General features: G+C 43.5%; 1 protein-coding gene across 16 annotated transcripts in view; it reads left to right on the top strand.

Moving 5' to 3' along the window:
• Positions 1-15,938, top strand: part of FBRSL1 (fibrosin like 1) — a 545,433-nt gene that overhangs the window by 500,273 nt on the left and 29,222 nt on the right. For all 16 annotated transcript variants that reach the window (XM_044275607.1, XM_044275611.1, XM_044275609.1 and 13 more), the window contains 3 exons: positions 2,619-2,667; positions 13,901-14,270; positions 14,462-14,724. In XM_044275607.1, the coding sequence (XP_044131542.1) occupies positions 2,619-2,667; positions 13,901-14,270; positions 14,462-14,724 (682 nt within the window). The remainder of the gene's footprint in view (positions 1-2,618; positions 2,668-13,900; positions 14,271-14,461; positions 14,725-15,938) is intronic.

Below are 15,938 nucleotides of genomic sequence, written 5' to 3'. Positions count from 1 at the left end.
GGTATCCATAATGAAACATCTTCTAAATAACTATTTTATATATGGTTCTAAGAGCTTTAGTTGTATTGCCAAAGATCTGCTATATCGTCTTCTGCTTCCGTGCCTAATTTTCACTCCATATTCAGTACTGTCCCTGATAAGTCTTGAGGCTCTGCCAAGATTACTATAAAAAGTTTTTAGTCTTTGGCCAATTTCACACAAGTGTATTCAGTGCAAGAAATACATTCAGTGTGTCAGAGGTATTGCCTGTTCTGAATGCTGCTCCTATGACATGGACCCACAGCATTATAATGATTTATAATGCTGTGTGTTCCTGCCTGACCTGAACTCTGATTTGTACTGACGTTGTTATGCGAGTACAGTTCATTAGAGTTGAGAATGGGCAGGAACTCTCAGCCTCATAATTCATTATAATGCCTTGGTTCCATGTCATAGGAGCAGCATTCAGGATGGGAAATACCTCTGACAAATGCATCCTATGTCTCGCTCTGAATACGCTAATGGGAAATTGGCCTTTGCCAAGTTCTATCTGGTATTCGGTTGGTACCCTTGTTTACTCATTGACTTCAGCTGATTGAAGCCAAGCCCTGAAGAGCAAACTAATGACCACAGTCTTCAGGGAAATTTGATTGACTCTGCAATATACCCAGCAGTAAAGCTACTTTCGCACTTGCGTTTTGTGCAGATCCGTCATGGACGGATCCGTTCAGATAATACGACAGTCTTCATCCGTTCTGAACGGATTCGTTTGTATTATCTTTAGCATAGCCAAGACGGATCCGTCTTGAACACCATTAAAAGTCAACGGCGGACGGATCCGTTTTCTATTGTGCCAGATTGTCATAGAAAACGGATCTGTCCCCATTGACTTACATTGTGTGCCAGGACGGATCTGTTTGGCTCAGTTTCATCAGACGGACACCAGTCCTTTTCCATTCAGAATGCATTAGAATGCAGACTGATCCATTTTGGACTGCTTGTGAGAGCCCTAAACAGATCTCGCAAACGGAAAGCCAAAACGCCAGTGTGAAAGTAGACTTAGAATGTTTCCTAGCATTGCTTTTGCTGTCTGAAACAATTAGGACCTTCCTACTACCACTGATGAGTTTGTCTGTCACTTTATTTGAACAGGATGTATATTGTCAATTTTCTGCCGTCTCTGCTCAGTTTTGCTACAAGGTAGTTGGTTTTCCACCATGGATATGGTACCCGCTCAATCTAGCTGGTAGCAGTGCAATGACATTTCTCTCAGGCCAGTCAGTAGTTGGCAGTGTGATCATGTGACATTCATGGTACCAGGTTGGCTGGCTTGGAAGCTCTTTGGATGTGGCACCAAAAAAGTATCGGGTACTAACTGCAACTTTGGCCTAGTAGAAAAACGGGGTATGCTGAAGTACAGTCAAGCCAGTTTCATGCAATGGAAAATGAGCTTGTACTGACTGTATAGCATTAATACATATATGCACTTTACATTTTAAGGGCTGGTCTGGGCTTTACTGAGTGAAACTGCACAACTGCCAACCTTGTAGGGCACCACGCGGTCACCATTTACTTCTAAGGAAGCGGAGATGAATGAGGTCCACTGTAAGGCTGACAGAGCTGTTTAGCTTTGCCCAACATATGACGGAGCTGATCAGCAGGCTTTCTGGGTCTGTTCCCCCCCCCTCCCAATTCAGCTGGTGATCGCCAGTTCTTTAGATAGGCCATCATTTAGTGAAGCCTGGACAACTCCTTTAATATGACTTCTTGTTTATCATTAAAGCTGAATCTTCTGGAAAGTTCAGATGGGAAAACGTGCCTAACTACAGGGTGAAAGATTTTGAAATGTGATTCATCTTTCGTTCATTGTTTCTGGGGAAAAAAATGCTGCTTTTTTTTAAAGGAATTTACTTTGTTTGCTATTGATGCACCATTTTTCAACTCAAGTGTGGAAAGACTTGTCGGTAGGGAGGAGAGAGTGCATAAATGAAACGCGGATGATTATAGGTATTCCATATTATCGATCCGTATTTTCATGTTAAACTGGCAAATCTGAACAATAATTATAGGACATTAATCACTGTACTTACCGTAGGCCTTAAAAAGTTGTCTTTCAGAAATCCATTGACTGTGTCAACTTACCTTGCAATCATCGAAGTACATTTCTAGTAACCTCTCTGCAATGCATTATCAAGCTTTTATGCTTAACTAATACATGGTCAACCCAGTGTGCCATTTATTCCTATTAACGGGTCTTGTGATTAAGCTCCGAGCTGAACATGGAAGTGTATGGCGGCATATAATTAATCATCTGTATCTGTTTACCTTGCGTTCTGTGTTGTGGTTGGGGAGCTGTAGCACAATATACACAATGTTGTAAAACAACTCCCATCAGTTTAATATTTCACCGTTGCTAATTGTGGGCTGTTCGACAGCTCAATGTTGCACCCTTGAGGCCAGCAATAAAACAGCGGCTGCACAGAACAGCCTGTTTTTTTTTTTTTTTTTTAAACAAAGGAAACGTGAATGATTGAAGCGTGAATTTTATTCTAGTCTTATATTTAACCGTATGAAACCTATAAATGAATTGGATTAATTGCATGATCATTAATGTAACCACTTGCTCTTCTTTTTCCTAGTGCTCCAATGTTGGCTCTGAGATCCTCTTCTCTCCAGCTGCATCCACAGGTAAGCACATCTCAATTCAATTCATTTTTAAGAACTATTTAGTGAAAAATAGCTTATTTTAACATATGCAAGATAATAGTAAATGTCAGCTTTGAAACGTTTTTGAATAATATGAATAGTGGCTAATGCTGTAGATGACAGCGTGGGAGGTTACATTTGTTAGGGGGAGGCTATGATTGTGAAATAAATGGTCATATGATCAGTGGACTGAACATGTCCTTGTAGCCCACAGCCCGCCACAGAGGACACCGTCTGTTTGTGTTGTATCTGCTCTACAGGTCAGGCATTGATCCTGGGGTCAAACAATTCTTTGAACTTATTAAACTGGTAGGACCTATGGAAGGAGCAGTTCCACCCTCTTTGGTGCAGTCTCTTCCTAGATCATCCGAATAAGGCCTCATGCACACGACCGTATGCGTTTTGCGTTCCACAAACCATGGATCCTCAAAACATGGATACTGGCCATGCTTTCTTTGGAAATGTCCTACTGAAGCAAAAAAATAAAGATGCAAACTACACAATGTTCTGTCTGTATTGTTTTTCTGGCCCTGTTGAAATTGATGGGTCTGCATCCGAGCAAAAAATGTGGAACCAAAATAGTTGTGCATGAGGCCCATAAAAAGAGCTGAACAACTATATGCCATTTGATCAGGTTGAATTACCTATCGTTAAAGGGGTTGTCCGGGTACCCGGACATACCTCCATTTTCACCCAGGCAGCCCCTCTGACTTGAGCATCAGAGCAGTTTATGCTCCTATGCTCTCTTTTACCCTGCGCTAAATCACGCAGTGCAAAGGCATTTTCCGGAGTTCCAGTGACGTACCGGGCTCTCCATGGGGCTTCCAGGAAGCCTAGTGACGTCACTGGCACTGATAGGCGGGCTTTAGCGCTGCCTTAGCCTGTAAAACGGCTAGGGCAACGCTAAAGCACGCCCATGAGATCAGGTGACATCGTAAACAACAGAGCCTGTGCCGTGCACGATCCAGCGCAGGGCAAGGAACCGCATCAGAGCATGAAATGCTCCGATGCTAACATCAGGGCGGCTGCCTGGGTGAAATTATGGGCATGTCCGGTTTCACCTCTGAACCTGGACAACCTCTTTAATGTAATTGCTCCTGCCCCCCTCATCTAATATGCTGGATATTATGTCGACAATACTTCCTCTGCCTAAATGGTTAATGTTCTGATCAGGTTTTTTTTTTATGCGCAAAAGATCTATTCAGCCAACAGACAAGTGTTTGCTCCTTTGTCGGCTGCTCGCTTCCCTGTTTCAGAGAACAAGCATTCAAATGAGTGCTAGTTTTACTGATCGTAGGCTAGTGTGAATTTTATGCTATGGGGACATTGCTGCTAGCATATGAAAATCTGGTAACATGTTGGTATGTATGTAAGCAATATGTGAGCTATCTTAGGAATGATCAGCTCATCCACGTGCTCAAAATTCCTTTTCCGGCCTCATTCACACGGCCGTTGCTCGGCTGTTCCATGCATTGGAGACTGCAAATTGTAGTCTCCAATGCACAGGCAACATCGGTGTCGCTGCCGCAGACTGATCCAGACCCGTTCAACTTGAATGGGTCCATGATCCGTCCGCACTGCGGAGACACATAGAGAAACCCCACGGACACACTCTGTAGTGCTTCCATGGGGTTCTGTACCTTCCGCTATTTGTGGTCCACAATATGGGTATGACCTACCAATGGGAGAGTGCATGAGACCTGAGACAACCAGCACTATTGGAAACTGCAGTTCCTGCTCTATCTGCTTATACACAGCGTTTAAAAATAAAAGCTCGTGAACACTTGGTGAATGAAACCCCAGTGTTTGTAAAGTATTTATCAAGCTTCACAAATGCTCCAAGGAAAGATTGAAGTAAATGAAGAAACCAGCGCCGCCTGCATATGAATGCTGCAGTCTGCACTGGTTTTAACTCCTAATAATCTCCTTTGGCCAGAATACTAAGGTGTAAAGATGTGCATGCGTGCACCTCTGTGATGTAGGGTAAGGCGGTACTATTAGGGCTCTGCATTCAGATTCTGGTACGCTTTTTTTGTTGCTTTAAACCAGGGATGCTTAACCTGCGCCCTCCAGCTGTTGTAAAACTACAACTCCCACCATACTCTTCTGTAGGCTGTTTGGGAATGATGGGAGTTGTAGTTTTGCAACAGCTGGAGGGCCGCAGGTTGAGCATGCCTGCTTTAAACTTATTGCTATCTCTTAGAGCCATCTGTGCCTTAAGCTCCGAGCCCCTCTCCTTCCTTGTCTGTGAGAATTGGTCAATAAGAGAATGATGAGCAATGCTAATCCGCCTCTGCAGTATCCCGGGCAGCAGGAACCTTATTGATTTTCAGATTAGTGTTGTTTTCCGAAGTGCCAAACCTTGCTCTGCTTATGAAAGGACATTGCTTCAAAGCCCAGGGGATGATCGTCTCTTCAGTCCAGTAGTTAAATATTACCCCGCATGCTTCTGTTAGCCTTAGTAGTATATGACCATATCCCTTACATCAGGCATGCCCAACCTGCGGCCCTCCAGCTGTTACAAAACTACAACTCCCAGCATGCCATACTATCTAGGCTTTCCAGGCATGCTGGGGGTTGTATTTTTGCAACAGCTGGAGCGCCCCAGGTTGAGCATACCTGCCTTACGTTATTGGTCGTCCAGCAAACCTGAAATAAAAACCAGTGGCATTCGCTTGGTTAAATCTGATTGGTTGTTTTTGGTGGCACCACTCTTCTTGATCAGTCAGTAGTATCATTCATTACTATGTAAAGACATCTTGATTGAAATTCGTTAGCCACCCTCCCACACAGCAGAGTATGCCCCAAATCTGTTGATGGAGTGCAAAGACAACCCACCTCTGCTGAAATAACCACCCATCTGCTCTTAGCAGGTCACACGTGGTAGAATTTCTTGCACAATTTCCTGCGACCGATAATCAGTTCCATTCATCTGAATGTTTGTCATTGAATGGAGCGTGCAGAAATCCCATTCAGCTGATTACACGTGTGAAGGCACCCTAAATTCTCCTGCTTCCCTTGCAGAATGCAGTCCTTCAAAATATGGCCGCCTGCGCATTATGCTGCGGTGAATGCTCTCTAGTGTTTGATAGGTCTTGAAATTGATCTGAATACTTGCCCTTTTCAAGGCAGAATGCAAAAATGGGGAAAAAAAAGAGTATGTATTATCATTTGGCTCATGTATGATGGCAGACGTTCACATGCATTCATGTAGTGCTGTATAGTAATGAAGAGGTTAAACCCTCTTGGCTGCTTGCACTGCTAGACTGCGTTGCCATGGGAACAGGATGTATGGGACACTTGCCATACAAATCAAGGGTCTTAATTAGCAACTGGTAGCTCATCTCCTCTTGGTTTTCAGGTTGCAAACCCTCAGTATGGTCACATTTGTCTTGCATTTTCATGCTCTTCCTCAGTAGACACAGAATGATCAAAGTATAATGTTACCGACTGATCAGTTAACACCGATTGCTCCCATCCCCCATTTCCCTATAGATGGACGTATAGAATTGTATTCTGTTGGAGTCTCAAGAATGTGTGTTTTTTTTATTTATTTTGTTATAACCACAGTCCACAGCCGTTCCTAATTGTTCCGAATTTTGGCGTGCATGTATCGGTTGTGTGGACGCTTGATGGAATAATGTCTTTGCTAAAAAGCAGCTAGTCTTTATGTATTCTTTTTAATTCAGCTGGAAATGTATCTTCAATAAACAATTTTTAATCACAAAATGCCTTTTAGGATGCTGAAATATATGCAGAGAGAAGATCATGACAATAGATATAGGATCATTGCTGTACATTAACTTATACAGTCTGTCCTATGGCTAGTCGTAACCATAGTCTTTACAATTTGTTCAGCACTAGCGATCATTTCCGAATCAAAGGGCAGCTTGTTTAAAAGGTCTTTCTTTACACAAGCCGATGGAAAGTGTATGGAGGACGTAACTACGATCTTTCATCCCCCCACTCTTTTACGTTACGTCTGCAACATATCCCGTTTACGTTCTCCTCCTCTGATAAGTAAACTAACAAGTGTTGTAGACATTTCAGAGGGATTTATTATGAAGTTAACTTCAGAAATTTTTGCTTGAGTCTGCAGATTTATCAGATGTCATCATATTGAAGGAGATATATCAATTCTGGCTTCCATCCACTAGTCTTGATCTCCCTGCACTGGCGTGAGTGGCGTCTTATTAAGAGGCAGATGCCTCGACAAATTAGGCACATCTCTGCCCTGCTGTGCATCAGAAATGCAAGTCTATGCCCACTACTGATAAGCCCCACCCCTTTCTGGCTTCAGAAAAGAGGGGAGATGTCTAAAAAGTCACTAATTGTGGCATGGGCCATAATGTGCAACTTTTTTTTACGCCACAATAATGACCTAATTAGCTTAATAAATGTCTCTCATTGTCCAGTAAATGTGGCACATCTTTAAACCATACGCTTTTGTCTAGAAAAGCTATTCCAGTGTTTCACCATCTGCTTACTGGAATGAGTTTACACTTTTATTTTATTTTCATTTTTTAACCTTTCAAAAAAAGACGCTGTTATAAATCTGGAGTGAAAAGAATTTAACATAGCTAGCCGTGCCCACACTCCTTTTTCTAAAGTAGCTAGGGTGCCTTAAAACGTCAGTTGCCATGCAGAAAGGTACTTGCCACAAAATTTGTGGGTTTTTTTGTTTTGTTTTTACACCAGAAAAGTACAGTACTTTTATGATACTGACCCCAGAGAGTGCTACTCGGGGACAGACTTGGTGTGGCCCTGTGTTCTAGGGAAGTCCAAATTGACAGAAGGCCTGGCAAACACAAGTAGGCAGGGTCAGCAATACCATAGTATAAAATACAGTCCCAGCAGAACCATATACCACAGTGCTGCACAATATATTGCCCCAAAAGCTGTCCCTTTGTGGTGGACATTTATAGCTGCAATTTTCTGTCCTCCTCCTCCAGTCCTCTTTCATTAACATGTGGAGTAGGGGGCTTAGGAGGTGAGATGCCGGCCACAGCAACTGAATTCAGGGGGACATGTGCTGTCGTTGGCTGGGTACATACCGCTGAGAGCTCATTATACCCAGCCAGCAGGAGAGAGTGGGTCTTGGGGCGTCCCCATGGGCATTAGCTCACTGGAAAATATCCCTGTAAGGCCTATGGCCAATCCGCCCCGGTGCTACTATACGTTCGGGATTTTTTTGATGCAGTGGATCAGAAAGTAGAGAAAGGACAGATACTACTACTACTACTACGTAATTGACCCGATCATCTGCCTATGATGCGCAGATGATATAGACCAACAAGATAACTAATTGTAGACTTAGCCTCATCTCCCAACTATCATGCATTTTGCAGGTTTCTAGGAGGTTTTGAAGTTCCATATGGTCTAGGTCAGTGTTGGCGAACCTATGGCACTGGTGCCAGAGGTGGCACTCCGAGCCCTCTCTCTGGGCACCCGCACCCTGGAAAAAGTCTGTGCTGTACCAATATGCCTTAGACTTCTCCTGCCATTCATCAGTGCAGGGCGCACTATGAACAGCACAGGCGGAGCACTGAATGTAGGCAGGCTATTATAGCAAAATAATAAAATACATGGAAGATATGCTATACTAGACTGTAGTATTCAGGTTAAATTGCTGTGTTGACACTTTGCGATAAATAAGTGGGTTTTGGGTTACAGTTTGGGCAATTGGTTTGTAAAAGGTTCGCCATCCCTGGTTCTAGGTGGTTCTAAAATGCATTAACTATATATAAGCTGCTTTCATTGAATTTGAATTCCCCAAAAAATCTGAAAAAAACTATGCTAAATCTGTACACAGGTTATGTCTGACATTCCAACTATGTCTCATTCACTTCATGTAGTTCAACTGCAGCACCAGGTACAGCATGGTGCAGTTACTGGAAGAGAGCGGCCATGTTGTTAAGAACTTTTACAAACCCTTTAAATGCTTTCATGTACCAGTGCACTTAATGTAAGGATGGCATCATAGAACTGTGCAATATTTACCACAGGCCATGCACTCTTAATATCTCCACTTTGTCCCAGAATTAAGACAGACACAGGGAGGGGGTACTTTCATTCACCTTACTCCCCTTTTTGGTGTAGAAAAGTCTAAATCCATTTTCTAGTCACATTCTGCATTTTACGCCACCCTCACCAAGTCTTTCCAGAACATGGAAAGCCATAGGCAGCAGGTAATTTTATGAGGAGACCTGCAGGGCCACCGTATGTAGTCCATGTAGTATTCATAGAATACAATATCTCCTTATGGAGAGCCTAAACAGCGTGAGAAGTCTTTTAGTATGACGTTCTTGTAATAAAATTAGCGAAAATTAAATGGATGCTTTCAGTCATATGTATATATTTCAATGTGGACCATACACAGTTTAGAAAATAGCTACCTTGAAAATTTTTGTTCATGTTTTTGACTTGTTTCAATTTGACACCAGAGGACAAAACGTCATATTTTAGGGTAATTTTACACTAGCACCCTGCCATAGCTCCCTGGATCCAGCATTGCCAGATGCTACCTGAATGCCTGACAACCCCATTAACTATAATGGGGTCCAGCGGTGATCCAACTGCAACCCGGCAAATATGCAGGGCATAGTCCAGACAAAAAAGGTTGCTTTTTGTTTAGCCGATTCTCGACCGTTGGAGATCCTGAGCAACCTGGCAAATATTCCGAGCATCGCCCGGACAAAAAATTCAGCCCTGTGAATTGTTACACAGAGCTGAATTGGGCTACTTTCAGGGCTCTCACAAGCGGTCCAAAACTGATCAGTTTTGCCCTAATGCATTCTGATTGGAAAAGGATCCGCTTGCATCAGTTTGCCTTCGTTCCGCCTCTATTCCACTCTGGAGGTGGACACCAAAACGGGGGGGGGGGGATCCATTTTCTATTGTGTCAGTGAAAACGGATCCGTCCCCATTGACTTATATTGTGTGTCAGGACCCATTTTCACTGACACAATATGGCACAATAGAAAATGGATTCCCCCCCCCGATACATGCGGTTGTATTATCGGTGCAGATCCGTGACGGATCCGCACCAGACGCGAGTGTGAAAGTAGCCTTAAAAAATCTGTTCAGCATCACCCGAAACCTGTATATTCCTATAGCAGCTATGCCCTAAATAATAGGCAGCCGCATTACAGTGAACAGTAATTGCTTCAGGAGGTTTGCTGATATCGATCTGTTGGTAGGAGCTCAATATGTGCACCAGGGCCGTGTTCATGATTTAATTGCTGTGATTAATAACTCACTCAGAGGGCTAGATTACAATCAATATGAATAGTAAGTGACAGCCGGCGAGCCCTGCTCATTCTGTACATCGCCTTGTGGTTTATTCAGTTTCCCCCTCTGTTTTACAAGCAGCTGATAACCCCTTCACTACTGGATTGATTGCCCGGCTGCAGTCCTGTGATGGCTACAAATTATCAATAGCGGCACATCATTTAACCTAGCTAGCAGGAGCGTTGTGGATTGCTAGGATGCCGCTGTTGTAATAAGGTTAATGATTTAGAGTCTCCTGAGCTCTGCAGAAACGCATTTTATGAATTGTTTACTTCTGTGGATCAGATCTAGTTGAAAGAGCCAGATTTCCTCAATATACTTAATCTAATGCCCATCACCCTGGCAGGGATAAATCCCTGTATGTAGCTGTCAGACAAGTTCTCCTGTGGCTCAGGCTGTCATAGGCTTTCAAGGTATGGAGAGAGATATATACACATTCTCAGATGTTCCAGCTACCCTAGAGCATCTTCTCTTTCCTCTGACGTGCTGCTTAGCTGCCTCCATCAATTTATCTCTGTCTGGATCTTGTCCTGGCCATCAGGCTCACACCGCAGGTGCTGAATCCCTGGTGTCTCTGTGGGGGTTGGAGGTTGTCTTCTGAAATGCTCAGTGGAGTATGCAAGGTTAGGTAGCCTTGAGAGGATAGGAACTGACTGTACTCTTTCTAAACAGTGTCAATCTTCATGTGCTGAGAATCAGGGTAGGCCAACCCTGATGCATAGCTCATGAGGTGAAGATAACATACCTACTGTTTCTTTCTCCTAACCAGTGGCATGACTAGAAATGACTGGGCCCCACAGGACATTTTTGAATGGGACCTCTACCCCTCAGCAACCTCTTTACAACACCCTCCTCCCATGCATCCCCCCCACTCCTCTGGCTAGTCTAGATCACTCTTTCAGATGAGGGTAGGAAGCAGCTCCGTCCGTTTCCTACAGTATCGCTTTATATAATGTGATTTTATAATACTGTTTAGGAGCCCTGACAATAAAATCTTTTAATCCTTTCCGAGTTTGGGCCCCAAAGGAGCTGCTTCCCCTATAGCTATGCCCCTGCTCTTAACATCCCACAGTCGAATATTCTGTATGTCCTACAGCAGCAGTAAGCAGTAAAATATTTATTGGGGGTTATCCAAGACTATAAAATAACAACCCCCCTCTCCACTGCTGATCACTGCACCACTGCTGCAGCTTCTCCCCGTGCGTGGATGAAAAGATCTGGTGTCTGGAAGGGGGGGGGGAGCGGCCAATGGCAGGGGGTGACAGGGACGAGCCTCCCTAGCATCACCCGCAATGCTAATGAGGCTTGTCCCCGCCTGCCATTGGCTGCTCTCCCCCCCCCCCCCCCCCCCCCCCCAACCCCACCCGACACCGAATGTTTTTAACCACGGGGAGAAGCAGTGGTGCGGGGAGCAAGGTAAGTATATTCATTGTGAGGGGCCCGGTCATATGGGGGGATTTTAATAGTCTTGGATAACCCCCTTAATGACCAGTCTTGAAGGTTCATAAAGGGGGTTGTCCAACAGTTTTTAAAATTATCTGTATAGTAGACAGACCTATAAAACAAGAAAAAAAAACGTTACCTGCTAAGTTCCTCTGTTCCAGTGCTTTGAATCCATTCCCCAATGATGTGATCATATTGTGTCCATCATTCATGTGACACCCCCCCCAGTCAATCTCTGACTTTGGTGGTTAGGTGCGCATGAAGAGCATGTGACTGCTGAGGCTAGCGATTGGCTAGGCGGTCATGTCAACGATGGACATGATATCATCCTATGGGAACTTGACCTGCACTGCTGGATCAGAAGGAACTTTAGCAGGTAAAGCTTTTGTTCTTTATTTTATCGGTATTTGTGGCATAGCTGGTTCCTTTATTAATTGTATAGCAATCGCTGAGCACCATGTAGGCTGGAAAAGGAAAAAAAATGGTTGTAAACTGGTTCGGTCTCTGACAGCCAGGCACCCGACCTGCTCCTTCGGGATTGCATGAGCTTTAAACACGCCCAATACATTTAAGTTAAAGGGATGTTCATCTTTCCATCTCAGCCATTCGTGGCTATGATTGGAATACATGTCTCATGCGGGGTCCAGAGGTTGCGGTGTTACAAAAACAGCCGAGGGGGTTGTGCTTACACGGTTTCCATAACTCTCATAGAAGTGGATGGGGGTTGTGGAAACAGCGTAGTACAGCAGGCTACGCTTTTTCTGTAATCCCACACTTCTTTAGTTGACGTGTTTGACAGGTATTCCGCTCTCCTCCATGAATGAATGAGTAGGACGATACCCCTTTAAGAGTCTTAGTGGCTTCCAAGGAGCCACTCCTGTAGTAACCAGAGACCTCTGTGTAAAACGCACAAAATGATAGGCTTAAGCAAATTTGTTTGCATTGGCTGCTATGTTATTTTTGTAGATTTTGTCACATCAGTTGTTTGCATTGATTGGGGTGAATACTTCCACTCCAGTTATATTTGCTTGTGTTGCGCCATTCTTAGGCTACTTTCACAATGGCGTTTTTGCTTTCCGTTTGTGAGATCCATTCAGGGCACAATCGGTCCAAAACGGATCAGTTTTGCCTTAATGCATTCTGAATGGATAAGGATCCGTTCAGAATGCATCAGTTTGCCTCCGATCAGTCTCCATTCTGCTCTGGAGGCTGAAACCAAAACGCTGCCTGCAGCGTTTTTCTGTCCGCTTGACGAAGCGAAGCCAAACGGATCCGTTTCCACTGACACAATATGGCACAATAGAAAACTGATCCGCCCCCCCATTGACTTTCAATGGTGTTCAAGACGGATCCGTCTTGGCTATGTTACAGATAATACAAACAGATCCATTTTGAACGGATGCGGGCGGTTGTATTATCTGAACGGATCAGTCTGTGCAGATCCATGACGGATCTGTGTGAAAGTAGCCTTAGTTGTGCCAAATCTATCATAATATTGAATATTGAGTCAGTGTTCAGACCTCCTTGCTTGTGCTTTAGAACTTGCTGGGCCTATGCTGGTCTTATAGCTAACATCAGCAGGCCCATGTATAGTATTAAAGCTGGCGAGTGTCTGTTTCGCTTCATCCCTTGGCAGTGAAGGCACCGGACAAGCAGTCAAGGAATTGGCGATGACAGCTGTTGTAAGGGTGTAGATGTTATTTATTTGTCCAGATACTAGTCTATTTGCTTTGACAGATTTTTTTTTTTCCCCCCCGTTTGCCTGTTTTTTTTCCCATAAAAACTTCAGTCTAATCCAAAGACTGCTCTCCGTCACCCCAACTCCCCATAAACAGGCATACTTAGGACAGCAGCGCATGCATGTTTATTTCCGTTTATAGAGGTACATAGGTTTAAATGCATTTATCTCCCAGAGGGGGCAAAGAATTTGGCCTGTTGAAAACACCATTCCAGATCATTTACCTTAAGAGGCCAGTTAGAAGCATAGATCAAATTTTCACTTATTTGGTGAATATTTTTAAGATTTTCATGTGTTACTAAATTTTTAACATAACCCATTTATAACCCGTCACCAATGAATTTGCCTTTAGGTTGGCAATTCTAATGCTTCTAGCAGGTCAGGTACACTGTTCTGCCAGCGTTTGTTGTGGTATGCCAGCGTCTCTCGATCTATTTTAGATGATTTGCATAGTGCAGTGGTCCTCACAGTATCTGCACAGCAGACTGCCGGACCACTGGGATTATGATCTGTAATAATGCATAACTTGTAATAATGGATCACTTGAACCTGAATGTTCATAATGTGTCATTTCATTTATGATATAGTTCATGTTTTTATCTTTAACTAATTTCACTATTGATTGTAGCATGCTTGACAATGATGCACATGTATAGTTCTCAGCACTTTTGTACCTTAGTGTTTAAATGCTAATTCTTTTCTCATAAGTTTGTGCCATTAACTATGCTATACTGATGTTTTTAGGTGCACTTTTGAATGACAAAGCAGAGTCCCAAACGACTTGTCTACCTAAAGTATCTGGGCTGGAGCGCAGCCGAGAACTGAACACTGAGGTTCCATATATTCCTCCTGTGCATAGTCCGCAACCTCCTCCTGCTGCTATTGTCACTTCTGCCTCATCCACGCCAGCCTCTAGTACCCGAGCAAGCCCTCTAGTAAAGAAAGAGTCAACTCTTGTTGCTCCTGCTCCACCACGACTTACGCCACAACCCCAACCTCGTCCACAGTCTCGACCTTTGTCTCAGCCTCAGTTATTACCACCTGAACTCCGAACTCCGAATCATATTCCTTCACACCTCGGTTATCCTGTTCATCAGCAGCTCAACTGTATCAGGTAATGATATGGAGAAACAAAATCACTAAATTGACGCAAACAACATGTGCTTTCTTTGGAAAGTTTCATATATGTACATTTATGGAAAATCACAAATATCCTTGTGAAGATGAAAATTGAATTTGATGATGCCAATTAATACACTGTGAATGCTAATTATTTTTCCTGCTCTCTTGTCACCCACCATGCAGCCGGAGCAGTAGTGCTAGCAGTGCAGCAAGTATCAGCCTCCCCAAGCACATTCAGTCTTCCCCCCAGATACCTTCTCATCACCCTGCTGGACCGGGTCTGCCGCTCTCCATACCTAATCTTGCTACCTCGCACTTTGCTATCAGATCTCAAAACCAGCACCATCCGGCCATGTTTGCTACCCCTCCTTCACTGCCACCACCACCATCTTTACCAACTAATGGCCTTGTAATTCCTGGCCACCCTGCTGGAGCTGGATATTCGGGTAAGTGTAGTACTGGTGTGTGACTGCATTGTATGTTGAGACTTGTTAAGAAAGTTTCTAAGGTGCCTGTTCTCTGTGGGCCTCTTTGGTATCTGAGAAAATGTTGCCTTATTGCCCATTTATTTTCTACGATTTAGATAAGCAAAGCTGAATTTTGCAACTATAGGGAACAAGGCCACACTTTCTCTCTGCCATGTTAATACAAGACCTATTTCCCAAAACAATGAATTTAAACATCGCCAGGTTAACTATAAACTACAGCATGTGATTGATGCACTGAATTACATGATGTAACTGCAGCTACTAAGCTCCCACTCGGTACTATTAATCCGTCCCATCACTCATTCTTTTACAGCTTATAAACTGTATCACCATGACCAGTGTAGTGTTAAGGCCCCTTTACACTGCTCAACAGCCCCTTTCTTCCTAAAACATGCACCTGCTTGTCAGTGAAGGAGACCGCTGTATTTATATGCGGTGATCCCCTCCACAGTATGGGGAGGAGCTATCTCTAATGCCATTGTTTATCCCCATACAGTATCATTGTTTGCCAGCAGCAAAGGCTGTTTAGACAGTGCAATCTGCTGTCGGCAAACAATGATTCAGGAGACGGCATGAAAGATCCAATTTAACCAATGAATACCCGATGAACCAGTGAATCGCTCAATCTGCGGCAACTTTACACTGGCAGATCATATCTAACGAGCTTTCCTACGAATGCTTACTAGCGGTGATCTGGCCGATGCTTTGGTAGTATAAAGGGGCCTTTTCTTTAAAGTTGCAGCTGCAGGTCAGCTTTCTCTGGTAACGTGAGTAATATATCATTATGGATATTTGTGTCCCTGAGCGACAAACTTAATAGTCACCAAACTTACAAAAAATAAAAAGCACTATTGTACCAACTTATGACTTAAAATGCCTTGTGCAAAAGTTAGTTACTAAAATTAACTACAGGAAATTGTTTTCTTGAAAGGGAACTCCAGCTAAAATGATCAAGTAATACAAAATAGAGAGAAACTTGACCAAAGTTTATATTGGCTCAGATCTAATTTCCAGAAAAGGGCTGCAGCACATTGTAAAGCAATCAAACCCCTTTGTGCTCCATATTACTAGAAATATATGACATGGCACTGTTTTATTTTCCTTATTTTCTGCCTCAAGTTGAAGTACTTTAACGGGCCCCATAGGTGTTTGGTTGCTTTGTGTGTCTGTGA

This window comes from Bufo gargarizans, chromosome 1, assembly GCF_014858855.1.
Source record: "Bufo gargarizans isolate SCDJY-AF-19 chromosome 1, ASM1485885v1, whole genome shotgun sequence".
NCBI lineage: Eukaryota > Metazoa > Chordata > Amphibia > Anura > Bufonidae > Bufo > Bufo gargarizans.
Note: the sequence above shows the minus strand (reverse complement) of the source record. Positions and strands in the feature narration are given on the sequence as shown.